This window comes from Pelodiscus sinensis, chromosome 2 (assembly GCF_049634645.1).
Source record: "Pelodiscus sinensis isolate JC-2024 chromosome 2, ASM4963464v1, whole genome shotgun sequence".
Classification (NCBI taxonomy): Eukaryota; Metazoa; Chordata; order Testudines; family Trionychidae; genus Pelodiscus; species Pelodiscus sinensis.
This window is the reverse complement of record NC_134712.1, coordinates 152,628,305-152,654,824: the sequence shown is the minus strand read 5'-3', so window position 1 is coordinate 152,654,824 and position 26,520 is coordinate 152,628,305. Positions and strand designations below refer to the sequence as shown.

The window sequence follows — 26,520 nt, the reverse complement described above, 5'->3', positions numbered from 1 at the left end:
GTGTAGTACATAAATATACAAAGGGAAGTTGGGGGTGGGGGAAGATGTATTTAAGTCAGTTGCACACTCTTTTTTGATGCTGATGGTGCATTATCTGATCATATAGGAATATCCACAGTCTGCAGTCATTTGAGCCTTGATTCCACCTTTGAGTGCTTCTTTAAAGCTGTTGAGCATACTTCAGACACATCCTTTGCAAGGCTAGATTCCTAGGGTATGTCTAGACTACATCCCTCTGTCGCCAGAGGGATGTAAATTAGACGATCCAAAATTGCTAATTAAGTGGGGATTTAAATATCTCACGCTTCATTAGAATAAAAATGGCAGCCGCTTTTTGCCGATGCAGCACTTTGCCAGCAAAAAGCGGTAGTCTAGATGGGGATCGGTTGACAAGGAAAGCCTTTTCCAACCGATTCCTTATGCCTCGTGCAATGCGGTTTACAGGATCGGTGGGAAAAGGCTTTCCTTGTCAACCGATCCCCGTCTAGACTGCCGCTTTTTGCCGGCAAAGTGCCATGTTGGCAAAATCAGCGGCCATTTTTATTCTAATGAAACGTGGGATATTTAAATCCCCACTTCATTAGCAATTTCGGTATGTCTAATTTACATCCCTCTGGCGACAGAAGGATGTAGTCTAGACATACCCCTAGATTCCATGTGGGAGTGGCAAAGAGAAGTCAGCTTCTCTTGTTTAATTGCCTTCACAAAATATTAATTCAGTCCATCTAAAAATTAATTACTTTTCCCGCTTTTCATTATTTTTCTATTACCACACATTAATGGAAGAACAACCCATATAATATGCTTTATTATTGAATGATGAAAATAATGTTTCTGCTCTATGTCTTTATACACAGCTGGAGAATGAGAGAGAAACTGAAATATATTTTAAGGGAGACGAACATGGTTTTGAATTATGCTCAGTACAAACTCTCCAGATATTTCTGGTATTAAGTATCGTCAAATACATGGCAGTTGAAAGGAATTCCCAGGACAAAAATGAGGACACAGGAAGAGAACATCCGGGGATTCAGTGGCTCAAGGACTGATAATGGGGATGTAGATGCTTTTACTTGTAAGTCACTAGTTCAAGTGTAGATAGAATGGTAGTGACCTACACTTACCACCATTGGGTGTTAGACTGTATAAAATGAGGGATCTGAGGGAGATGTATGTCCTCAATCTACTTTCCATTAGATTTTTCCAAATCATGAAGCTCGCACTAATTAGCATGATGGTTAGTCATGACAGAACAATGGTCAAAGATTGCATAGACATGAGGACTGAAGTTCACTTTCATTCCCTAAAAATGATTCTTCCAGGACAGGATTGAGGCTCATTCGAAGGGCAGTGTGGGGAAGCTTGCAGTGGAGCTGCTGGGAAGTCAGTCTAGTATCTTTCACAGGCTTTAAATTTATCTTTAAAAGGAAAGTTAGACCCGATTACACTTCAAGAATTCTCATAGCCTCATTTTCTACTGACCTTTCCTAAAATTCTTCTGGGAAATTTCATTCAGGCCATGAATAATTTACTGTTTTATTTGTGCTGTTTGATGGATGGGTATTATAGCTGTGGAAAAAAAAAAGATTGGCTATTCTGAGAGGAATACACTCAGCTAAATAAATGGACACTGCAACCATTCCTCACCTGCTCCTTTCCACTCTGTCCCATTTTGGAAGTCTTGTTAATGTTGAATTTTTTTGCTTGTTCCTTTTTTAGAAAAACTCTACAATTCCAATGGACGGGAGCTGAGACGGGCACTTTTCTCTCTGAAACAAATATTTCAGGTAAGTGAATACATTACTGCTGCATCTCCATGGTATTCAATATGACATTTATTTCATCCTTTTGGTAAGGGAATAATTGAAAATAACCCACATTGATGTTATGATCTGTTGGTCAGGACATTTATGTGAAAGACTCAGGTTATTCTCCCTTCTCCAATGAATATTTAATTATTTATTCAAAACAAGCCAGCTCCAATAGAAAAAAAGGTTGAGAGACCCATCCCAGAAAAACCAATAGTGTCAGAATTAGAGCATTCATCTGGGAGAAGGAAACTTGCATTTGGAGTCTGGTCTAAGCAAGGACTTGTACTTGGATATTCCACATCTGAGGTGAAAGCCCCCGCCAATGGAGTATAAACTATTCTGTGGTTTAGACAATACATTTCATCCTGGACCTGCAAAACTGTGCACAGCTAAAAAACTGTTAATACTGGTTCCCACAAAATAGGTTTTGATTTGATGAATAATAAAACTTATTTAGTTGGAAAATTTCCAACCACATCTAATCATAATGCACAGGGAACCTTATTTTTGGCATTTCCTAAGTATTGAGTGAGGTGGCAAAATTTGCAGAGGATACTCAACTGCTCAACATATTTAAGTCCAAAACAGACTGTAACTATGACTTAAGATATGCAACTCCAGCTACATTAATTACGTAGCTCGAGCAGAAGTGTAACTCCAGCTACATTAATTACGTAGCTTGAGTAGAAGTATCTTAAATCATGTTTTGGTGCTGTCCACAAAGCGGGAGATCAAGGGGAGCACACGCTCCCATTGACTTCCCTTATTCCTCGTGAGGAGCAGGACTACCGGCGCTGACAGGAGCTCCCTCTCTGTTCGAATTAGCGTGTCTTCACTAGAACTGCTAATTCGAACCTTGGAAGATTGACTGTGGCAGTTTCTGTCTTCTCTGTAGTGCGAACAAGCCCTCTGGGAATTAGCTCTGCTCCACATTGGAGTTCCCTTTTCCAGCTTGTGTCACATCTACTTTTACCTGTTATTCTCCACCACCTTGTCCCTCCCAGACTGTAGCACTCTTTCCTCCAGGTACTGCCTCACAGCAGTGCCCCCACTCTCTGGGGTCCTCCCCTTCAGGGGATCCCCAACCTCCCCTACCTACCTTGCCTCAGTGACCCTACTACCAGTTGTTATCTAGCCTCTTACCTCAGAGGCAGACTGCAGTCTGAAATGGCCACTCATCATAGGCAAGGGGGTGTGGACCTGCTGCCTTTGCCTGCCGTGGCTGCCTCCCTGAAGCCCTAGTATCCCCCAGACTACTGTCACTGGGCCTCAGCCTGGGTTTACTCAGGCTGGAACTCCCCTTACTCACCCTGCCTTTTCCCCAATACTGCTCTGTCTGTGTGGTACCCTGGCTAGCAGGCAGCTGTTTCCTTCTATCTCCAAGGCTAGAATGAGAATGTGCTCAGCCTGGCCAGCCATCTCTTTTATATGGCCCTCCTGGGATCTGATAGGCTGCTACAAGGCCTCTTATGATTGTCCCATAGCTGGAGGGATAGCTAAGTGGTTTGAGCGTTGGCCTGCTAAAACCCAGGGTTGTGAGTTCAATCCTTGAGGGGACCATTTAGGGATCTGGGGCAAATCTGTACTTGGTCTTGTTGTGAGGGCAGGGGACTAGACTCAATGACCTCACAAGGTCCCTTCCAGCTCTATGAGATATGTATGTCTACAGCCCTCTCCCAGGGCTATTTTAACCTTTTTCATGCCTGAAATGGGGTGACCACCCTGCTATACCAGGCAACAAAATACTGTATTTTCCGGCGTATAAGGCGACTGGGTGTATAAGACGACCCCCTAATTTTTTAGTTAAAAGATAGGTTTTCGTCTTATACCCCAGCGCCCCTCCGCCTCACCAGCTTTGCTCCCGGTGTCCCTGGTCTGCTGGAGATGGTCCCCAGCAGACCAGAGGCACCGGGAGCAAAGCCGCAGCAGCGGCAGGGTCCCGTGCCTCTGAGGCTTTTGCCAGAGGTCTATAAAATCATGACTAGTGTAGAAAAAGTGAATAAGGAAAAGTCATTTACTTGTTCCCATAACACAAGAACTAGGAGTCACCAAATGAAATTAATAGGTAGTAGGTTTAAAACAAACAAAAGGAAGTGTTTCTTCACACAATGCACAGTCTACCTGTGGAACTCTTTGCCAGAGGATGCTGTGAAGACCAGGACTTTAATAGAGTTAAAAAAAGAGCTAGATAAATTCATGGAGGATAGCTCCATTAGCCAGTATGGACAATAATGGTGTACCAGCCTCTGTTTGCCAGAAGCTGGGAACGAGTGACAGGGGATGGATCACTTGATAATCACCTATTTTTTGTCATCCCTCTGGGGAACCTGGCATAAGTCATTGTTGGAAGACTGAATGCTGGGCTAGATGAACCTTTGGACTGACCCTGTATGGCTCTTCTTATGAGTGCTTTACTTTGCAAGAATATTCACATTAATATTAACATTCACTGTAATGGCTATGGTGTAACCATACCTGTAGTACCTGTGAATTGTATTCCTATGGAGAACTAGCTGTATTGTTGATTGTTTTTATTTTCAGCAAGGTCTTGGTAAGGTGTCTGTAAAGGTTTTGCTTTTCCCTCTACATTTTATTTGCACTCTTTGACCTTAACTTTAGTTTACTAGTCTTTGCGCTGTCATGTTTAATAGATCGGAGGGTCCATCCGCTGGGACTATGTCGACAAAACCTCCCCTTTTTAAATCCTGGCACCCCTGGTGTTACGTCATGCCTGGGTGCCGCCCTTCTTGGCTGCCTAGCCACCTGGCGGCTCACTGTGCTTGTGCTCAGCCTCTCGCCACCTCTCCAGCCAGCGGCCTCTCTCACCTCCCTTCTTCACAGCTGTTGCGCAGCGTATGAGCACGTAGCGCATGCGGGCACCTTCGCCTTCCTTCCTCCCTGCCAGGCCACTGCACGGGTCTCTGAAGTGCAGGGCCATGGCGCCCGGTCACAGTGTACCTTTGAAGTGATTGATTAACTATCTTCATATGCACAAATATTCATATTGACTTCAGTAGGAAAAATGGAGGAGTAAGGATTGTAGCAGTCAGCATGAGGAAGGTTATCAGAATCTGGTCTTAAAACAGAAAATTAGTATAGTACATCATAAGACAATGAGCAAGAGGTTTGCTTTTGTCAAAATAAAATTGAAGAAAGTTATATTCGGAGAAATAAACATATTTGGAAAGTTAGAAACTAAAAATGGTGATCAGATCATAGTTTAAAATTATGCTAATTGTATTTTTTCAATGTAACAAGTCAGACAAAAATACATTCCTTAAAAAGGAAAAGAAGGAACCAACAACAGAAGTAGCGTCAATTTGTAAAATTGAAATATCACTCTCTAACGAGGACTAAGAAATGCTGATCCACACGTGCATTAGGTTTTATGAAAAGCAAGCAAGCATTGATAGTGGCTAACGGCAGAGTGTTATATACTTTTTCCATTAAAATACATATAATACGTAATCATTTGTAAAAATCTGCACATATATTTTCTTATTTTGTCACAAATTCCTTAATCATATAACCGTGGAGGCTTTTAAAAAAAATGTTAAAAGGGGATAGCTCAGATTCCTGAAAAAAATTAACTTGAAGATATACAGGAGCAAACAGTTTTATCCATGAGTTAAATCAAATGTCACACTCTTCTGCCTCTAAGGAGTCATCAATCAGTCTTAGAAGAGTAGAAGAAGTATACTCTGTTTGCCTCATTGGTCCTCTTCCTCAGACCAATGAGGCAAACAGAGTATACTTCTTCTACTCTTCTAAGAATGATTGATGACTCCTTAGAGACACTTAGTTTGGGAGCCTCATTTGTGGTATGCTCTGTGGGTTTGTCCATGCAGAACAGTCTTCTAAACTCAGATCTCCACATCTTCCCTTGATGAACTAAAATTCTTGCAAGGACTCTTGATTGATTATAGAAAAGAGAACCTTGCTTCCTATCCTGCTTGTAAAGCTGTTAGGTCAGAGTTCCTTTGTTCATTTTCACCCAACTTTGAAAAAGACAGGTCTCAAAAAAAAAAAAAAATACAGGTTGCATCACCCAAAGTGATATACCACATCCATAGCTAAAGCCTTGGTTAGGCCTAGGCAGTGTTATTGGCTATGGATTAAAACAGCACTAACATTTTTAAATGGTTGAGGTCTTAATTCCAAGCAAGTAAAAAAATACAACCGCTGTAGAAGACACAAGTTTTTGAGTATGAGATATTAATGTCTACTTAAATCACAATAGTGTAGCACAGAACAACTAATTTTGTATGTTTTCTGTATACAGTGAACCCTCGCTACTTCGCGGTTCGACCATCGCGGATTCACGACTTCGCGGACTTTTTTCATTACATTATGTATATACGTGAATCCGCGATGGTCGAACCGCGAAGTAGCGAGGGTTCACTGTACTGTGAACATAAAATTGATCCTTACCAAAACTTTAAAAAGCCTCGGGGGAAGCCGGCGGGGGGGCATCCCAGGCGCGCCTGGGCTGCTCCCACGCCGGAGCCCCTCCGCGGCTTTCAAAGCCTCCGGGGAAGCCGGCGGGGGGGCATCCCAGGCGCGCCTGGGCTGCTCCCCCGCCGGAGCCCCTCCGCGGCTTTCAAAGCCTCGGGGGAAGCCGGCGGGGGGGCATCCCAGGCGCGCCTGGGCTGCTCCCCCGCCGGAGCCCCTCCGCGGCTTTCAAAGCCTCCGGGGAAGCCGCGGAGGGGCTCCGGCGGGGGAGCAGCCCAGGCGCGCCTGGGATGCCCCCCGGCCGGCTTCCCCCGAGGCTTTGAGGATCCTACTTCGCGGATTTTCATCTATCGCGGTCGGGTTTGGAACCTATCTACCGCGATAAACGAGGGTTCACTGTAGTTTATCTTGCACTCCTTTGGAATTCAGTGTTATTTGATCTACTGTAAAAGTTACTGTCCCATTAATGGGTATTCCTTATTAGTAAGAGGCATTGTAGATGTTTTCTCACATACTTCTTGACTGAAATAGCTGTCAGCTCTACAGAATGAAAGGGAAAGAGTCACAACATAAAGCCATTCTTACATTTTCATTCAAGACCTAATCTTGGGATGAAATCTTGGTACCAGTAAGGTCAGTGGCAAGACTCCCATTTTCTTCAATGTGATCCATAACTTTGATTTCGGAATGAAGTGTTGGTCTTCAGTGTAGAGATATAGGGACAGTTTAACAGCACTTTTGGGTCACTTCTCTTCACAGTGGAGTACATATAATGCTTACCTATGTTAGGAGCAGATCACTGTAAACGTTTTTTGAAAAACAAAGTAATCAGATTGTAATGGATGTGTATTGTTATGAGCTATGTGAAACCTTGCTATGGGTTGGATTAAAACCTCATTGAGGGTGACAGGTTAATTGAAGGGTGAGTTCACACCTAATTTTAAACATAAAATTTTAATCCTAACCTTAAAACAAAAGGTGTGTGAGAACCCTCCCAAAAGCTGTTGGTCTGAGTGTTATTTTGGGGTAGGTATGTGTGATAACACAGAGATACCTCGGCCAGGTCTACACTATAAACTTTTGCTGCTATAACTGCATTATTCTAAGAGTGTGAGAAATCCACATCCCTGAGCGATGCAGCTATATTAGTAGGGGGCAATAATTTTCACGGGGGGGGGGGGAGGCACTCCACAAATTTTGGAAAATTGTCACAGGCCTCACATTTCAATTATGTTATTGGAGGGGATGCGGGGTTTAGGATGGAGTTTGAGTGCAGTAGGAAGCTCCAGACTTCTGCAGTGTTGGCATGGAGGAGAGGGTGAGGGATGTGAGGTCTAAGAAGGAGTTTGGGTGCAGAAGAGGGTTCTGACCGGGGGGCAGAGGTTTGGGGTGTAGAGAGATGCGAGGTACAGGCTCTTACCACAAGGCTTTTGCCAGCCTGTCATGGCCTCACGCCGCTCCTGGAAATGGCCAGCTGCTGTTGGCATCAGGAGTAGGGGAGTGTGTCTCCATGTGTTGCCCATACCCATAGCACCACCCCCTATGTCTCCCATTAGCCAGCTTCCGGGCAATGGGAGCTTTGAGGACAGTACTGAGGGTAGGTGTACAATGCTGAGCCACCTCCCACTTCCAGGTGTGCATAGAGACATGCCATGTGCTTCAGTCTTTGGCCCTACAATTAATGTTCATTCTAATCTCATCCATCCATATGTGGAATAAATATTTGTATGTGCACGAAGATATGTGTGAATGTGCACCACACGTAGAAACAAAAAACCTGGTTAAGCAGCTGGGTGGCATTTGAATCTCTTCTGAGTGCTGCAGAAGTGCATAGTTTACAGGGAACACTGACTACCATACTTCCCAGTGCCCCTGAAGAGTGATGAGTATGAAATGTTGGTCTGTCCTTTTTAAGGTGGAAATGCAAAACCCTCCCAAGATGTTAATCATTTAGTAAGCTTTTATCAACTTTCTGAGACTTAACCATTCCATTCAAATCTTCATTTCCCCATCCAAGATTTTAATGATTAATATTAAACCCGCCACATTGATCCCAAATAAGATGTAAAAATACATATTTACTAACAGTTTAAAATAACTAAAAGAACATCCTTCTTTTTTGGGGGGTGGGAGGAGGGGAGGAAGGGATATGCCAGTTAGCAAGAATAGTATTTTGTTATACATTTTTATTAGAACCCCCACCGACAGATTTTTACATTTGTTTTCAGAAAGGTAGCCATATTAGTCCGTTTCAGCAAAAACAAGGAAGAGTCTGGTGACACTTTAAAGACTAATACATTTATTAGAGTATTACGGCATAAGCTTTCACAAGCTACAACTCACTTCCTCACATGCTGAAGAGAAAAGAAAGAAAAAGAAACGGGATACAGAGATGGGAGGGTGGCATCACTGCTAATTAAATCAGAGTGGATGTGGTTTATCTCCAAGAGTGGTGAAAAGGTGAGAGGATTTGTATGGAAAATTACCTATTGTAATGCAAGAAACACTCCATGTGTCTCTTTTTGACAATATTTCTGTACTGCATTTCAAACTCTAGTCCCTGGAACAGTCTGCTGTTCACGTGCTATTTTGCGGTGGGAAATTAGATATGCGGGATTAATGGCTGTAACAAAATGTTTTACTTTTCAGCAGATTTTGATGCCCATTCATTTATGCCAAGATGGAAATGCATAAGCAGCAATAGTTCAATGTATATTTGAAATGTCTTCAACTTGGAAAGAAGTGATCTGGTCTTTTAATACATTAATGCCAGACTGTTTTACTAGCTGGCAACAGACATACTCTGGAGATGTTTATAGGGCTGGGAAAGAAATTTGCTGGCATTTGCTGTTTGATAACTAGCAAGTTGACTCATTGCAATGATGCGCTAGGACAGTGATATTTTAAGGGCAAGTTTTCTTGCCACTGGGAGCCAAGAATGCAGCTTCCCGTTATAAGTTGTTTACTTGCAGTAAAATTGTACCAGTTTACCTGTAATGGTTGTTGGGACTGTCTTAGCTATAAACAGAGAAAGTTACTGCATGTGCAAGTTAACAACAAAGGGGAAATAAGAAAGCATAACACATTAAAAGCAATAAGCATAACCCACCTGGTCCTGGATGAATATAGACAGGTTTTTAAAACTCAGTGGCTTTGTCTACAGTGCAGGGGTTTTGTGCAAGAAGCCTTTTGTGGAAGAGTTCTTGCGCAAAAACTTCTTGTGCAAAAGCGTTTCCAGATCTCAAAGTGCATCGCAAAAGCAACGTGCTTTTGCGCAAGAGAGTATGCACGCTGTATGGACACTCTTGTGCAAGAAAGCTCTGATTGCAGGCTGATGTGCTGCTCTGACATTCCTCAGCGCAGATTGCTCACAGAACTACTCATGATTCCTCTCCCTGCAGCTGAGGAGGCTGTGGGAGAACGCGGAGGGAATTCCAAGATCAGCTCTGCCTTTGCACATCACCGTACTGTGGGATATATGCCCACAGTTCATTGCTCACACTGTCAATAATGGTGCCTCCAGTGTAGACATGAACTGTCAACAGAGGGAGCTAGGTATGTGAATAGGTAACCAGGTAACAGGTTACCCAGTGAGCATCACCCTTACTGGATGATGCTTACCGGGTACTGGTTAACTGGTACCCAGGAGCAAACCCCCGCCTCTGGCTTACCCCATGGGGTTTGGGAGCTGGCTACACCACACATGGTAGGGGGGAGGCCTAGGAGTTGGCAGCTGGAGCAGTCCCCCCTGGGATTTTGCTTAATCAGATAAACCTCAGGTTTAATCCATTAATTGATTAACTGGGATTTTACATCCCCAGAGGGAGCTAGTGTGAACAACCTCTGGGATGTTTTTTTTTGTTGTTGACTTTTGGGGGTCAATATAAGTTTTGTTTTCAAAACTTGGTTGTGTAGACACAGCCAGTTATAAGGCATTTTTACTTCTCCATCTCTAAAGCAAGCATTTTTTGACAGGTAGGGGAAGATGAAGCCTATTTCCAGAGTTGTTGACTTGAGTCCCATGACTTGAACTCGAGTCTGACTTAAGTCGCCTACGTGACTTGACTTGAGACTCGACTCGGGTTCATTGTTTGTGACTTGAGATTTGAGTTGAGACTTGCTAATTTTCTTAAATCGACTTGGTGAAAAAATTGTCCGAAAATGCCAATATTGATGGCTTGTACAAAAGTGACTTGACATTTTTAAATGAAGACTTGAGATTCGACTTGGGACTTGCCTCGAAAGTGACTTTAGGGACTCGAGACTTGACTTGAGACTTGAACTGTAGGGACTCGAGACTTGACTTGGACTTGACAATGATGACTTGAAGACTTGCCTCTTTCTAAATAGGCTGCTTTTCAATTATTTATAATGTTTCACTTCGTTATAAAATCACAGTAGTCAAACCTAGGTCATCTTGCCCACTTCCCTACATGCTTGTTCTTTGCAGGAGATTCTTGTGTATTTTGTCTGCATGAATTATAAAAGACTCATAATAAATTATATAAACTCGTAAATGAATAGGAACCCATAATTAATCTGACCAGTAGTCAGTCTAATCCCATATACTGATCATAATCAGATACTTCAGAACGAAATGCAAAAAATACAGCAGTGGCCAATTATAAACAAACCTTTCAGTAGGTGAAGTTGCTTCCTAGCCCTTTCTGTTCGAGGTTGGCTTATGAAGGTTTATACTCCTTATATTTTCTGCCTGGCATACCAGTGTATGTCCTCATTATTTGTATAAATATCTCACCATTCTTGAATCTTATGTAAAGTTTGTCCTTAATGAGACTTTATGGCAAAGAGTTTCACAGGTTGAGTATTTTTACATAGCTTTGAAATTGTGGCCTTTCAAATTCATTGATTGTCTTTTTTGTTCCTGCTCTATGAGAGGGGGCAAACAGGAGGAGCAACAACACTACCATCTCTGTGCTGTTCATTATTTTGTATGTATGTATTTTCTTATCCACCTCCTTTCTATAAGCAAGAGATGAAAGTGCATTGGGACTTTCACCATTTCCTCTGGGAAATTTTCTCACAGCCTGTATGTAGAATTGCTAGGGAATTACCTTCAAATCCTAGATGTTATTACATGTAATGATACATATTGAGAGACTCTGTAAGGGAGCAATCAGAGTTTAGTTCTCAGTTATAGACATAATCTCACCATTTCCTGCCAATATCCAGATTTATTCCCCTGGACAGGTACAATCAACCATTTAACTCACAAATGGCTCCGTTAGTCTGCAAAGCTGCTGGGGGTGTGCATTATGAATAAAGCTGTGGGTCTATCACGTGACTTTCTGTGACTTCTGTCTCCATTGGCTCTGGGACTGCCCAAGCAGCTCAGGCAGCCCCTGGGCCAGCTGCACTAGCCGCTGCTGTGGCAGTCTTAGGCCACTGCACCTTACCCCAGCAGCAGCTGTAGTTTGGGCGTGGAAGGGGGTTCAGGGCTGAGGCAGGTGGTTGGGGTGCAGGTCAGTGCTTACCATGGCATGGGGATCCCTGAAAATGGCCAGCATGTTCCTGCAGTTCCTAGGCAGAAAGACCAGGGGGTCTCTGCATGCTGCCCCTGCCTGCAGGCACTGCCCTCACAGCTCCCATGGGCACAGTACCCAGCCAATGGGAGTTGCGGAACTAGGGCTCATGCTGGGGGCAGTGCGTGGAGCCCCTGTAGCCTTTCCTCTCCCTAGGAACTGTAGAGACATGCCAGCTGCTTTTGGGGAGCTGGGTAGGGAGTCTGCCCCCCACCCCCTACACACACACACCATCCCCCTTCACTGCCACACCAAACGGGTTCTTAGGCCCTGGCCTGCCACCTCCCCCTCCCCCCACACACAGAGTACCCATGGCCCATATTTTAGTTAGCGGTACGTAGCATGAGTCATGGACAGGTCAAGGGCTGTGAATTTTTATTTACTGCACATGACCTCTGCATGACTTTTACTAAATATACTTATGACTAAAACATGGCCTTAATTATGAGCAGATTAATTACAGTCTCATAAAATAAACAGGGTTGCTGCTTGAGAATATGTTAAGAATTGCATGTAAAAAAAAAGAAGAACCAGCAGAAGCAGCAGAAAACCACAGTGAGAAACACTACCAGAATTTCCTCAGTATGCTTCTCTAGGAGTAGTTTGTGCCAATGCCATATAAGGTACACAATTGAAAAAACGTGGACTTGGAGATGTAGTTTATTCAGGACTGTGTGAACAACTCTGTATGTGGTTTTGTGCTTTTTTTGTTTGTTTGTTTGTGTTTTAAATGTAATTATCCACCTCAGTGCAAAACACAGGTTTACATAATGCTATAAGACAGGATTTGAATCCTATAATCAGTGGTTTAGTTAAGAACAACAGGTGGTCTCTATGTAGAATCCTATCTTTGGTGCTAATTTAGGTTTAGCCAGCAGGACAGTAAGACATCTCATGGAACTTCTAAACGTTCTTGATTCCTCTCTTTTTTTGGTGCATCTTTAGTAGGTCACATGGCCCAGGAAGCAACCTAAAATATACTCAAGCAAGTAGTGATGATGCAGTTACCGGCATATAGTGTTAGGCATTTTGGATTTGGGATATAATATTGTAATTACAATAGTAATTTTATAGTCCAGAAAACAACTATAATTTAAAGTATCGGAAAGTAACTATAAACATATATTGTGATAGGCCATATTTATATTCCCTCAATCAATAATAAGTTTTCTAAACTAAACTAGCATTGGAAGCTCAACTTCATACATACAAAACCCACAGCCTGTTGCTTATTGTAACAGGGCACATGATTCACCATGGCAGCACCTCCTGCTGGTCCTCTCAGGAAATTAGCTCTGCAGTTCAACAATGGGCCTTCCTCTAAACTAATCTGACTGACATTACCTCCGCTCCACTACTGGGACCCACGTTGCTCCCTCGTTCATGGTGTCCTTTTCTGGGCACAACTCTGAAGCTGTGTCCCACTTGATTCTTTCCCATCCTCCAATGGACCTGTCAGTCCTCGCTACAGCCACTCACCTCAGTGGCAAGTGGGGAAACCCAAGTCTACCCACTACTCCAGGTCTTGAGCCAGGAACCCTATATCTGGCAGCATGTGCTGCTCTTCCTCCAACTCCTACTGCCTGTTTCCCTGGGCCATTTCTTAGTAGCCCTAGCATATTCCCGGTCCTTTGTATCAGGAATCTCAGTCTGGCAGTCCTCAGGCTGCTACTCCCTGTTGCTCCCCTGCCCAGGACTACTCCATCTGAGGTACTCCTATAAGGCAGCCAGTTCTTCTCCTTTGCACTCCAAGGACAGACTGACTGAAAACTCAGACTGACTGTGCTCTGTTGAGCAGCCCTTCTTATATGGCCCTCCATACCCCCGATTGGCTGCACCAACAAGCCTCCTGATTGGCTCTCTGCAGGCCTTCCACTGGTTGGGTTTTGGATAGACTTCCTGAGGACTTCTTGAACCCTTCTACCTGTGTGGGGCAATCACCTAACCACACAATAAAAAAACAAACAACTGGACTCTGGGATTTAGCTGGAAGTTTGTTCTGTGATATATAACACAGAGCTAAACACAGCACTTTTTTTTCTACGCTAGAGTAGCAAAGTCAACAGGATTAATTTTGTCGGTAACTACTGCAGATTTGACACACAAGGTACTTTGGGAGCAGATATGGGTAATTTACATATAATCATTCCTGTGCAGACATGCCTGTGATACATTTCAAAGGAGTCTATGGGTCGGATTTCAAGCTGAACAACTGGGAGGAAAGACAAACAGGATTTGGTTGCTGGTTCTGCACAGACTCCGGTAAATATTAGAGAAACCCATCAGCTGTTGTGGCCTTTTTTGACCACATAAGGTCTATACACAAGCTAAGGATAACCGGAGTGCAGTACAGTTTGTTAACACCCTGACATACCTATTACAATGGGGGCTGCAAGGAATGGTCATGATGGTTCTGCAAGAACTGGAGTTGCCCAAAGTCAGAGGAATTGCTGGAAAGGGAGACCTGTTTGCTTCTGTGCCCTGTATGCAATCAGAAATGCAAAACGGGGGCACGCTGAATACAAAAAAGGGGGAAGAGGGCAAATACCTTCCTTGTATTCTTTTCTGCGCTGAGATCATTTGTCGTAACAGTCTTCATTTATATTGTACCACTTGCTGTGCTTTTTCTTCCCCTTCCCTCACAAATCATCTGTAGCTCCCGTGAAGCTAATTTATATCTCCAGATGAGAAAATCCTAATCCTCAGACTCCAATCCTTCTAAACCCAGCTCAACTTCCTGATCCTAGGTTGAGTTTGCAGGGCAAGCGGTTAGAGAAAACATATCCTTTTACTTCTACAGTGAAAAAATTTGATTTGGAAGTAAATGAGGAATAATAAACATAGGAGCCCCCAATACCATTTTATTAAATAACTTTTCAGAGTAGATTCACATTTCAGGGAATCATGTATTATTAGTTTTATTATTTATTATTTTGTACTGCAGCACTGCCTAATAGCACCTATTCAGAGCGCAACTCATGAGACTGTGCAATTCACTCTTCAATGAACAGCTTAGCTACTGCAGCAGAGTGTGAGGGGCACTTGTAAAATTACCATTAATTAATGAGCACAAGTGTAAACTATGATTCCGTCCATCCTCCTGCCCTTAGAAGTAGAAATTGCAGTAGAGCTCCACATAAAATTCTGCATTAGCAACCCTACTGCCTAATAGTAGGTCTCTACATTAACTGAGTTGCACTAAAAACGTTGAACCATTGGATGTGAGTGAGTCTGCCCCTAGTTCCTGAATTATTTCAGGTAGGATTTAACTTTTTCACATTGCAAAACATTGCTGAACAAACTTGCAGAACAATGTGACAGCTTGCAATCTAGCAATCTGAATTAATATGACATTAAGACACAAGAGTGAATATTCAGACATGATTATTTTATCCTGTATGACAGAAAACCACAGTTAAGGGCTTAAGTCATGGACAGGTCCTGGGCAATGATGATAAATTCAGAGCCTATGAACTAAATTTTGTAGGGGTTGCTGCTGGGGAGCATTCTAGGGACTGCTTCTGGAAGAGTGTCCGGGGCGGGGCCGGGCCAGGCCAGTAGCAGTGGCTGCTGAACAGCATCTGCTCTGGCTGTTTGGGGACCACTGATGGTTGCCACCACACAGTGACTTTTCTGGTCACCCCGAGATCTCTTCTCAGGTGATTTTTAGGGCCAGATGCTCTGGCCACTGCTTGAACAGTCCCTGGGTTGCCTGAGTTTCTGGGTTGCTTCAGCAGCAGATGGTGTGGCTGTCCCTGGGGAGACCTGAGAAGCAAGCCACAGAGCCAGTTGCTTGGGCAGTGCTGCAATCAGCCACACTGGCTGCTGCAGAAGTCGTGGAGGTTGCAGATAGTCACAGAATCCATGACTTGCACAACCTAGGTGACAAACACGGAGCCTAACCAGTTAAACCCAGGTTAAATTCCTAGCCCCAGTCTACCCCTAAAGAGAACCACATGGAGGCTTTGCAAGAGAGAGTGGGGGGAAGTGCCACGTTTCTTCAATGGAGGACACATCTGACTGATTCACTTTTGTGCCACACAAAGGGGTCCTGTCTTGTAAACAGTATTTGAAAGTGATTTTTTTTTTCATTCTGGGCTTTGCTAGGAGGTTACAAGGTTTTTCCTTCAGATGTCGTCATCATCATGGCTATCCATGCCTTTGTCAGTTCCAGGTTGTGTTGCTGCAATGGCTGTATATTTGCAATGGGAACGTTGGTTGGTACAGAATGTGCCTACCTGCTTATTCAGTGTCCTCTCATGGGAAGAGAGGACAAGCTGATAGCACCCAGGTTCCTGGTTTAAACAAGCTAGCTTTGTAAAGTGTGCGTGTGGGTAGGCAAGATGTATGGAATGGGAATAAATATAGAACTCCTCAGGGTCTCCAAGAGGAATACAGAAGTTGTTTTAGAGAAAGGAAAGGCGTAAAAATGAGTTGCCCTTTGGTAGAAATTCCCCTGGCACTCGCATGTGCACTCTCTCTTTCTCTCTCTGTCTCAAAAGCTCCAGTGGGAAGGAAGCATCTAGTAAATTGCACAGCTGTTGGCCATGTAAAACAAAAATATGTGGACATCTGAACATGATTAACAAATAACTAATCTAACATCCCCAAATGCTTGGAATACAGCTGTCTGCAGTGCTTGTTTGAGCTGTTTTTTTGTGTGTTTTTTTTTTTAATTTACTCTATTCTGTTTTTCTGGCAGATAATTTTCTGAAAAATCTGGTAAGAGAAAAAATTTCTATGACAAATAAAATAATACAATTGGGTGAACTTTTAAAACACATGATCCATGGAAATAGCAGACTTTGGAAAGGTTAAGTATAACAGTTTGTAAATATTACATTTGCCGGCCACTTACTTAACAAGTAAACTTTACATAGGTTAAATATATTGAGAGTTCTGGTTGATGTCTTATTGGAATAAAGTAGTGTAGAATTATACATACATAATTGTTCCTGGTTTTGGTCCTGAAATGCTTACTTTTGTTTAAGGGTTTTATCTGTTCCAAACTTATTAATGGATGTTTATAATATATTTAGCTGACAGGGCCACCAGCATCTTTTTGTAAAGTCCTTAAGTAGTTGATCTCTGTGTTACTGTACAATGTTTATGGTTGTAGAAGCTTAGAAGGAAGCGTATGGAGATTTGACTGTATTTTGCTGCTTTTCTCATCAGTGCTTTAATGTCTGCTGATTATGGGGTCATAAATCTTAGCAATATTTCCCTACGAAATGACAAACCTCCCTCTGCCCCCATTAGTTGTTATCACCCATAGGCCACAAATACTTGTCATGCACTGTTGCTGCTCTATATAATCTACAGAATGAATGCTCTCTTTTCAGGAAACAGTGAACCACTTACCATTGGTAGAATAGCCTTTACTCTTGAGGTCACCTAACTGGCAAGTCAGTGAGTTAATGGGTTTGAAAAGATTACCGTAGTACAGCAATTTGATATAAACATTTTCCTTTCCATTTAGGATATGTGGATTTGGATTTCTTTCATCTTTCTTTGCACATTCCAGATGTTTGTTTCTTTCCTTACATCATGCATACATGATGGAATAGATAATGAACAGAGTGCAAATGTATGTCTACAATATGATGTATTTATACTCTGCTTCATGACACTTTTTCTCCTTTTATTGGGGGGAAGGAAGAGTACTTTAAAAACCTTTTTCAAATTCAATCTTGGTGTGTTTATTCAGTGCTTTACCAGTAGTGTGATTAAAATTTCTTCATCCCCTTCATTTTCTCTGAAGTCCCAATGCAATATATCTCACTTCAATCGTGGATCAATCTTCAGGGCAATAGTTTACTACTTTAGCCCTTTTGATAACATTTCATTTATGAAAGAAAAAGCAATGACTCCAAACACATACTGCATATCTCATTAAGAATGTAAAGGATATGTAAGAATAGGGATATGATACAGGTCTAGGGATATGATAGAGATATATATAATCATGACTGCTGTGGAAAAAGTAAATAAGGAAAAGTTATTTACTTGATCCCATAATATAAGAACTAGGGGTCACCAAATGTAATTAATAGGAAGCAGGTTTAAAACGAACAAAAGGAAAATTAATCTGAATTAATATGACATTAAGACACGAGTGAATATTCAGACCTGATTATTTTATCCTGTATGACAGAAAACCACAGTTAAGGGCGAAAGTCATGGACAGGTCCTGGGCAATGATAAAAAATTCAGAGCCTATGAACTAAATTTTGTAGGGGTTGCTGCTGGGGAGCATTCTAGGGACTGCTTCTGGAAGAGTGTCCGGGGCGGGGCCGGGCCAGGCCAGTAGCAGTGGCCGCTGAACAGCATCTGCTCTGGCTGTCTGGGGACCTCTGATGGTTGCCACCACGCAGTGACTTTTCTGGACACCCCTGGGATCTCTGCTCAGGTGATTTCTAGGGCCAGCTGCTGTGCAAAAAGTAAATAAGGAAAGGTTATTTACTTGTTCCCATAATATACGAACTAGGGGTCACCGATGTAATTAATAGGAAGCAGGTTTAAAACAAACAAAAGGACGTTTTTCTTCCTGCAGCGCACAGTCAACCTGTGGAACTCCTTGCCAGAAGATGTTATGAACAGTAGGATTTTAACAGGGTTCAATAAAGAGCTAGATAAATTCATGGAGGTTAGGTCCATCAATGACTATTAGCCCACATTATTAGGAATCGTGTCCCTAGCCTCTGTTTGTCTGAAAATGGATGAAGGAAGAGGGATCACATGATTATTATAACATAAGAACATAAGAACGGCCGTACCGGGTCAGACCAAAGGTCCATCTAGCCCAGTATCCTGTCTACCGACAGTGGCCAGCACCAGGTACCCCAGAGAGGGTTGACCGAAGACAATGATCAAGCGATTTGTCTCCTGCCATCCCTCTCCAGCCTCTGACAAACAGAGGCCAGGGACACCATTTTATCCCCTGGCTAATAGCCTTTTATGGACCTAACCTCCATGAATTTATCCAGCTTCTCTTAAACTCTATTATAGTCCTAGCCTTCACAGCCTCCTCTGGCAAGGAGTTCCACAGGTTGACAACACGCTGTGTGCAGAAGAACTTCCTTGTATTAGTTTTAAACCTGCTACCCATTAATTTCATTTGGTGTCCTCTAGTTCTTCTATTATGGGAACTAATAAATAACTTTTCTTTATCAGCCCTCTCCACACCACTCATGATTTTATAGACCTCTATCATATCCCCCCTCAGTCTCCTCTTTTCTAAACTGAAAAATCCCAGTCTCTTTAGCCTCTCCTCATATGGGACCCGTTCCAAACCCCTAATCATTTTAGTTGCCCTTTTCTGAACCCTTTCCAAGGCCAAAATATCTTTTTTGAGGTGAGGAGACCACATCTGTACACAGTATTCAAGATGTGGGCGTACCATAGTTTTATACAGGGGCAGTAAGATGTTCTGGGTCTTATTTTCTATCCCTTTCCTAATAATTCCTAGCATCCTATTTGCCTTTTTGACCGCCGCTGCACACTGTGTGGAAGTTTTCAGAGAACTGTCCACGATAACTCCAAGATCTCTTTCCTGATTTGTCGTAGCCAAATTAGCCCCCATCATACTGTACGTATAGTTGGGGTTATTTTTCCCGATGTGCATTACTTTACACTTATCCACATTAAATTTCATTTGCCATTTTGTTGCCCAATCACTCAGTTTGGTGAGATCTTCTTGGAGTCCCTCTCAGTCTGCTTCTGTCTTGACTATCCTAAACAGTTTGGTATCATCTGCAAACTTTACTACGTCACTGCTTACCCCTTTCTCCAGATCATTTATGAATAAGTTGAAAAGGATTGGTCCCAGGACTGACCCTTGGGGTACACCACTAGTTACTCCTCTCCAATCTGAAAATTTACCGTTTATTCCTACCCTTTGTTTCCTGTCTTTTAGCCAGTTCTCAATCCAAGAAAGGACCTTCCCTCTTATCCCATGGCCATGTAATTTACACAAGAGCCTTTGGTGAGGGACCTTGTCAAAGGCTTTCTGAAAATCCAAGTATACTATATCTACTGGATCCCCCTTGTCCGCATGTTTGTTAACCCCTTCAAAGAACTCTAATAGATTAGTAAAACAGGATTTCCCTTTACAGAAACCATGTTGACTTTTGCCCAACAAATTATGTTCTTCTACATGCTTCACAATTTTATTCTTTACTATTGTTTCTACTAATTTGCCCGGTACTGAAGTTAGACTTACCGGTCTATAATTGCCAGGATCGCCTCTAGAGCCCTTTTTAAATATTGGTGTCACGTTGGCTACCTTCCAGTCATTAGGTACGGAAGCCGATTTAAAGGATAGGTTACAAACCACAGATAATAGCTCAGCAATTTCCCATTTAAATTCTTTTAGAACCCTTGGATGAATGCCATCCGGTCCCGGAGATTTGTTAACATTAAGTTTTTCTATTTGTTCCAAAACCTCCTCTAATGACACTTCAATCCGGGACAGTTCCTCAGATTCATCACCCACAAAGGACGGTGCAGATTCAGGAATCTCCCCAACATCCTCAGCCGTGAAGACTGAAGCAAAGAAATCATTTAGTTTCTCCGCAATGGCTTTATCGTCCTTGATTGCTCCTTTTATAGCTCGATCATCTAGGAGACCCACAGGCTTTTTAGCAGGCTTCCTGCTTCTAATGTACTTAAAAAACATTTTGTTATTTCTTTTTTTATCTGTTGTGTTCACTCCCTCTGCGGCATCTGGCATTGGCCACTGTCAGCAGACAGGAGACTGGGCTAGATGGATCTTTGGTCTCACCCAGTATGGCCGTTCTTATGTTAGCTTTTTTGTACGTGAATGATATTATGGTAGAAGTACAAACATAAAATAACTATTCATCCATTCCAGTAACAGTTTAGAGGGAGATTTCTAAGGACTGGTGCACATTACCACTTATGCAGGAATAATTTACATTATTCAGGGTGTGAATAAGCCACCATTCTAAGTTTTAAATTTGCAAGTTGCTTTAAATTAAGTGCTGGTATCGACAACTCTTCCACCAACTTAGCTATCTCCTCTCATGCAGCTGATTTTATTATACTGACGGGAGAGGTCTCTCCTGTCGACATAATGTGTTAGAGTGGCACAGCTGTATTGGTGCATCTGTAGCACTTCTAGTGTAAACTTGCCCTAAGAAAGCCCTTTTTTGCACCTGCAGGACCTCATCTAAAGCTCACTGACACCTGTAGAAAGACTCCTATTGACTTCTGTGGGTTGTGGATTGGACTTTTTTTGTATCTTTCATATGTTATAGCTCTTCCAAAATTGATATGTTAAATACATTCTATAAATACTGGAACATGGTTATTGTATTTTTCAATATTTCTTGTGCTATGACTTATCCACTCCAGCAGGGATCATTTTATCGGTCAACTCAAATACATTGAAAACCATTGAGGAAAGGCTCAATCTCCTATCAAGATTTTTAGAAAGGTGCCCACAAGGTATTTCTAATAGAAAAGTAATGCATCCTGCAAAAGATAGTTACCAACCAATTTAACTTACTTCAGTTGTAATTCTGATTGGCAATATATATTTGGAGATGTGTTCCTTGTATCTTAATGGTTTCTAAATTATTGCTAAGGTTCTAATATTATTTTTTATTAATTTGAATAAAAGCAATAACAACTTGCCAAAAAGTTATTTTGAAGAAGACTCTTTTTGGCACCTTTAGTAAACTTACTCTCCCATTGCTAATTTTTGGTAACTTCTTTTTTCTGGTAATTTTTTTTCCTATGGGGCTTAGACACCATAATCTTGCTGTATGTTGAAATACCACAATGATTTGTTTACCATTAGTTCTGGCAAGCTGCAGTCACAGTTCCAACCCCATGGTGGGGAGGCTCGGGGGAGAGCAAAAATGAGGGGCTCAGGATGCAAGATGGGGCTCCAATTGGGGATGGAGGTTGAAGTGTGGGAGCAGGTTAGGGCTCCAGATGGAGGTGCAGAGTCTCAGAGGGAATGAGGGATTCAGAGCTCAGGAGGGAGTTCTAACCTGGGTGAGGCAGCTAAGAGTGTGGACTCTGGCTAGGCAGTACTTTCTTGAGGTGGCTCCTGGTTAGCAGTGCAGCAGGACTAAGGCAGGCTCCCTCCCTTCCCTGGCCCTGCAACACTCCCGGAAGCAGCCGCCATGTCTGGCCCCTACATGGAGGGTCCAGCATGTGGCTCTGAATGGTGTACACCACTTGCACCCACAGGCCCCGCCTTACACTTCCATTGTACATGCTTCTCAGCCAGTGGGAGCTGCAGAGCCATCGCTGGGGGTGGGAGCAGCAACACATAGACCTTCCCTGCTCTCCACATGCCTAAGTGCCGCAGCAACATACCAGGGCTTCCAGCCTGTGGCATAAAGATTTGCTGCAGGTTGGAAGAAATCAAGCAATGGGTTAGATGTAGCCCATAAGTTTGACATTCTCCGCCCTTGCTTCCATGGTCGATTGATTTAGTCATCCAATCAGCTGCTGCTTAATTAACTATCCAGTGACTTTTTGTAAGTTTGAGCATTCAATTATGCTACATAAAAGACTGGTGGTCCAAGAAATGACTTGCAAAAATCACCACTATCAAATTTAACTAATGGCAAATTGTAAACCACAGTCCTGAAGTGGTATTATATTAACCAGAATGGCACAGATGTAGTTAATTATTCTCATTGTTATGGGTATTGGTCCTTAAGTCAACAAGTATTGTTGTTGCCATAATAATTAATGATTAGCAAAAAAGAATCTCTGATGCTAGAAGTTACTCAAGTTTCTGTTAAGTTTGGACTGGTCATCGTACCAATATGACAGTAGAGGTGAATATGAAACTAATTCCAAATGTGTAAAATTATGTCATTTAAAATTATACTTGGCCTGCAGAATTAATTCTGATGATTTTCTGGGGGAAAGGATTATACCTTGCAGGGTAATAGGATTTTTTTAATGCTAGGAACTTAAATATTAACATGCAGTACTATTTTGAGGTAACTCTAAATGCTGACTTTTTAAATGACAGCCACTGTGCTTGAACACTGATATTTTTCTTTATGTAAATTTTACAAATTGAAATGGTTTTCACTCAATTCCTGCTATTTGAGAAACACTTTCTAATTTGCAGGGGGTAGCCAAGTTATTCTGTAGAGGATAAACTTTAAAAACAACAAATGGTCCGGTAGCACTTTATAGACTAACAAAACATGTAGATGGTATCATGAGCTTCCGTGGGCACAGCCCACTTCTACAAATGACCGGAGTTTTGAGTTTAGGATGTGCAAACCCAAAATAAATAGGGAAGAAGGGGGGAGAGGGGGGAGCAGGAAACAAGGAGCAGAGAGTATAGAAATATCAAAGGGAAAAACAAGTAGGCAGAACTGGCAATCTATAAACACCTGAAGATTGGATAGTTGAAAAGAAACAGATCAAAGGATAGTAATAGATAGAAAGGGTGTTAACACTAGAATCTACACAGACAAAGAGCTGTTTGCACCTTCATTGATTGTTAGGTTGATAGTGTCCCACCTATCAGTCATCACAACTGAAACCCTCAGCATGAGAATTGAACTTGTGGATGAATTGTAATTCCAACACCTCTCTGTGTATTTGACTTGTAGAATTGGTTTGTGATAAGACCTCCACCTGGAGATCTTTTAAAGTGTGATTAGGTAGACTGAAGTGCTCTCCCAACAGGTTTTTGTATGTTCCCTTTATGTATATCTGATTTGTGTCCATTGATTCTTTCCCATAGGGACTGTCCAGTTTGTCCAGTATATATAACAGGGGGGCAATGCTGGCTTTTGATGGCATAGATCAAATTAGTTGATGTGCAATTGAATTATCCTCTGATTTGGTAGCTTATGTTGTTAGAAATTAATTCATTGGTGCATACAGTTTTTATTGAGTCTTTCGTTTCTTCATTAGTCTACATTATACAGTAAATCCCCGGGTTACGTCAATCCGATGTAAGTCGGACCCCTACTTACAAACGGGGGGGGGTGGCGCAGCTAGTGGGGGTGCCTCCCCCACTGTCGCCGCCTCCGGCGGAGTGGGGGGCACTTCCCCCCAGCAGACCAGGGAGATGCGGAGCTAGCACCCCCCCCCCCCAGCAGACCAGGAAGACGCGGAGTGGCTTTTCTCACCGTGGAGGACGCGGGCGGCGGGACCGCTGAGACGCGCCGCGGTCCCACCTCCCGCGTCCTTCGCGGCGAGAAAAGCCGCTCCGCGTCTCCCTGGTCTGCTGGGGGGTGGGGAGCCAGCAAACCAGGCTTTTCTCACCGACGCCTGGGGTAGAGCAACTGGGGTGCTGCCGGTTTGGTCCCGCCGCGCCAACGGTCGACGCTACCAGACCAACCCAGCAGCACTCCAGCTGCTCTGCCCCAGGCGTGTCCGATTCAGCCGCTGCTGGTCAGTTTCAACAGCGGCTGAATCTGGACGCCTGGGACAGAGCAGCTGGGGCACTGCTGGGTTGGTCCCTGCAGCGCCGCACCTCGGCGCTGCGGGGACCAACCTGGCAGCACCCCTGCTGCTCTACCCCAGGTGTCCCGAAGTCAGCTGCTGCTGAAACTGATCAGCGTCTGATTCCAGGAAGCCCGGGGCAAAGCAGCACTGCCTCGGGCTTCCTGTAGTCAGCCGCTGGTCAGTTTCAGCAGCGGCTGAATCGCGGACACCTGGGGTACAATATGTACCAGATCCGACTTACGTACAAATTCAACTTAAGAACAAACCTACAGTCCCTATCTTGTACATAACCCGGGGACTGCCTGTATTCTTATCTAAAGAAATTAACCAACCAACTGAAAACTGTGGGTCAAATTCTTGAAATCCTTACTCAGTTTGTATTCCTATCAAAATTTCATAAACGAGATGCACTTGTGTAGTAAATCCCAAAGGATGGCTATTAACAAAAAGAGAGATCTTGCCACCGGATCTTAGCACATGTGTACACTGTATTTGAACACCCATGTCCATGATCTTGGGCTTCTGAGGCTCTGGCTAAAGGACTGTAAAATTACAGCATACATGTTTGGGCTTAGACTGGAACTTGAGCCCTGGGATTCTGAGAAGCAGGGAGGGTCTAAGAGTCTGAACTCCAGACCAACCCTCAACATCTACACAACAATTTTGTAGCCTGCATCCAAGGCCTGGAAGCTCATTGGCCAACTGTGGTTGTTGAATTGTGGTGTATACATATATTTGGTCTCCATCTAGAAATTAGATAGACCTTGTTTTGTTGCTGTGGACTGTGAAAAATTTCACACTCTGAGTTCCATAGAATGGTCATAGTATGATTCTGGCTTGGTTGATAGAAGAATTCTTGGTCTAGTTCTGACTTATAGGAAAGAGTATGCTTAGTTCATTTAATTTGAATAGAAAGTAAAAACCACAGACTGTATATTTTAGTTCATGTTATGACAAAAAATGTTTCCTTGTCTTTGAGATTTGTAATATAGTATCTGTTTTCTCTCCCTTTCTCTTCTTCTCTGGCAGGATGACAAGGATTTGGTTCACGAGTTTGTTGTGGCTGAAGGCCTGACTTGCTTGATAAAAGTGGGAGCTGAGGCAGACCAGAACTATCAGAACTACATCTTAAGAGGTATAGCAAGAGAACTCAGCAGTTTTGTTTGCTGTGATGAATCTCACTGTCAAATCTGCTCCAATCTACTACATTACTTTTTTTAATAATTTGCGGTGATTAGCTATTCAGAATGGGCCTTCCGGTTGAGTGAGTTTTATATGTTATGAGAGTTATTTTAAAGCTGTGGAATAGGTTACATGCTAATATATCATCAGTCTAATATGGCATTCTCATACTGAAATATGGTTTGGATGAATTTACTGGGGGAGGGTGCCAAGTAGCTGAAAAAAACCATACTTAAATAGTATTATCAATGGTTTGCTATCAAAATGGGCAAGTGAATGTAATGGACATCCCATAGGTGTCAAGCCTGGGTTTGGTACGATTCAATACTTTAATTAATGAATTGTATAATGTAGTTGGGAGCATACTTATAAAATTTGCAGATGACGCCAAGTTGGCAGAGGTTTTAAGCACTTTGAAAAATTCAAAATGACATTAACCAACTGGAGAATTGATCTGAATTCAGCGAGATGCAGTTCAATAAAGACAAGTGCAAAGTACTTCACTAAGGAAAGAAAAATCAAATTTACAGTTACAAAATGGGGAATAACTGGGTAGGCACTAGGTCAACTCAAAAGAGTCTGGGTATTACAGTGGAATCACTCATTGAATATGAGTCAACAGTGTGATACAGATGCCAGAATGACTGATATCACTCTATTAAGAGATTTTAATGTTTTGCTGATGGATCAAACTGCAATATCTTTTAGCATTTTCCTATATCTGTGTTTTCTTTAGAAATTGAATTTAAGTCCTGACTGACTTTCAAGCTGCTTGAAGTCCATTATTACTTCTAGCCTTTGTCAGCTGTTTTCAGTTCCAGGAACCAGTGTGTGTTTTTTGTATGTGGAGTGAGATAAAGATAGGCTTCCAAGTACAGTGTATCCAACCCTATCCAAAAATATGAGGAGGCTGTTGAGAAAAAACATTAAGTGTACATCATGTGAGAATAATATTTTTTCTGATTTATTATTTTTGGATGACTGTAGGAAATGGTTTAAGGTTTTTCATGATAACCATATATGTAATATAAATCAAATATGATGGTTTAAAATGTACAGATGTAGAGTTCTGG

At 42.5% G+C, this 26,520-nt stretch overlaps 1 protein-coding gene across 11 annotated transcripts in view; it reads left to right on the top strand.

The window, feature by feature from the left end:
- The window catches only part of FHOD3 (formin homology 2 domain containing 3), a 590,681-nt gene that overhangs the window by 292,040 nt on the left and 272,121 nt on the right, over nucleotides 1-26,520 (top strand). For all 11 annotated transcript variants that reach the window (XM_075921655.1, XM_075921652.1, XM_025187260.2 and 8 more), the window contains 2 exons: nucleotides 1,720-1,787; nucleotides 25,295-25,400. In XM_075921655.1, coding sequence (XP_075777770.1) covers nucleotides 1,720-1,787; nucleotides 25,295-25,400 — 174 coding nt within the window. The remainder of the gene's footprint in view (nucleotides 1-1,719; nucleotides 1,788-25,294; nucleotides 25,401-26,520) is intronic.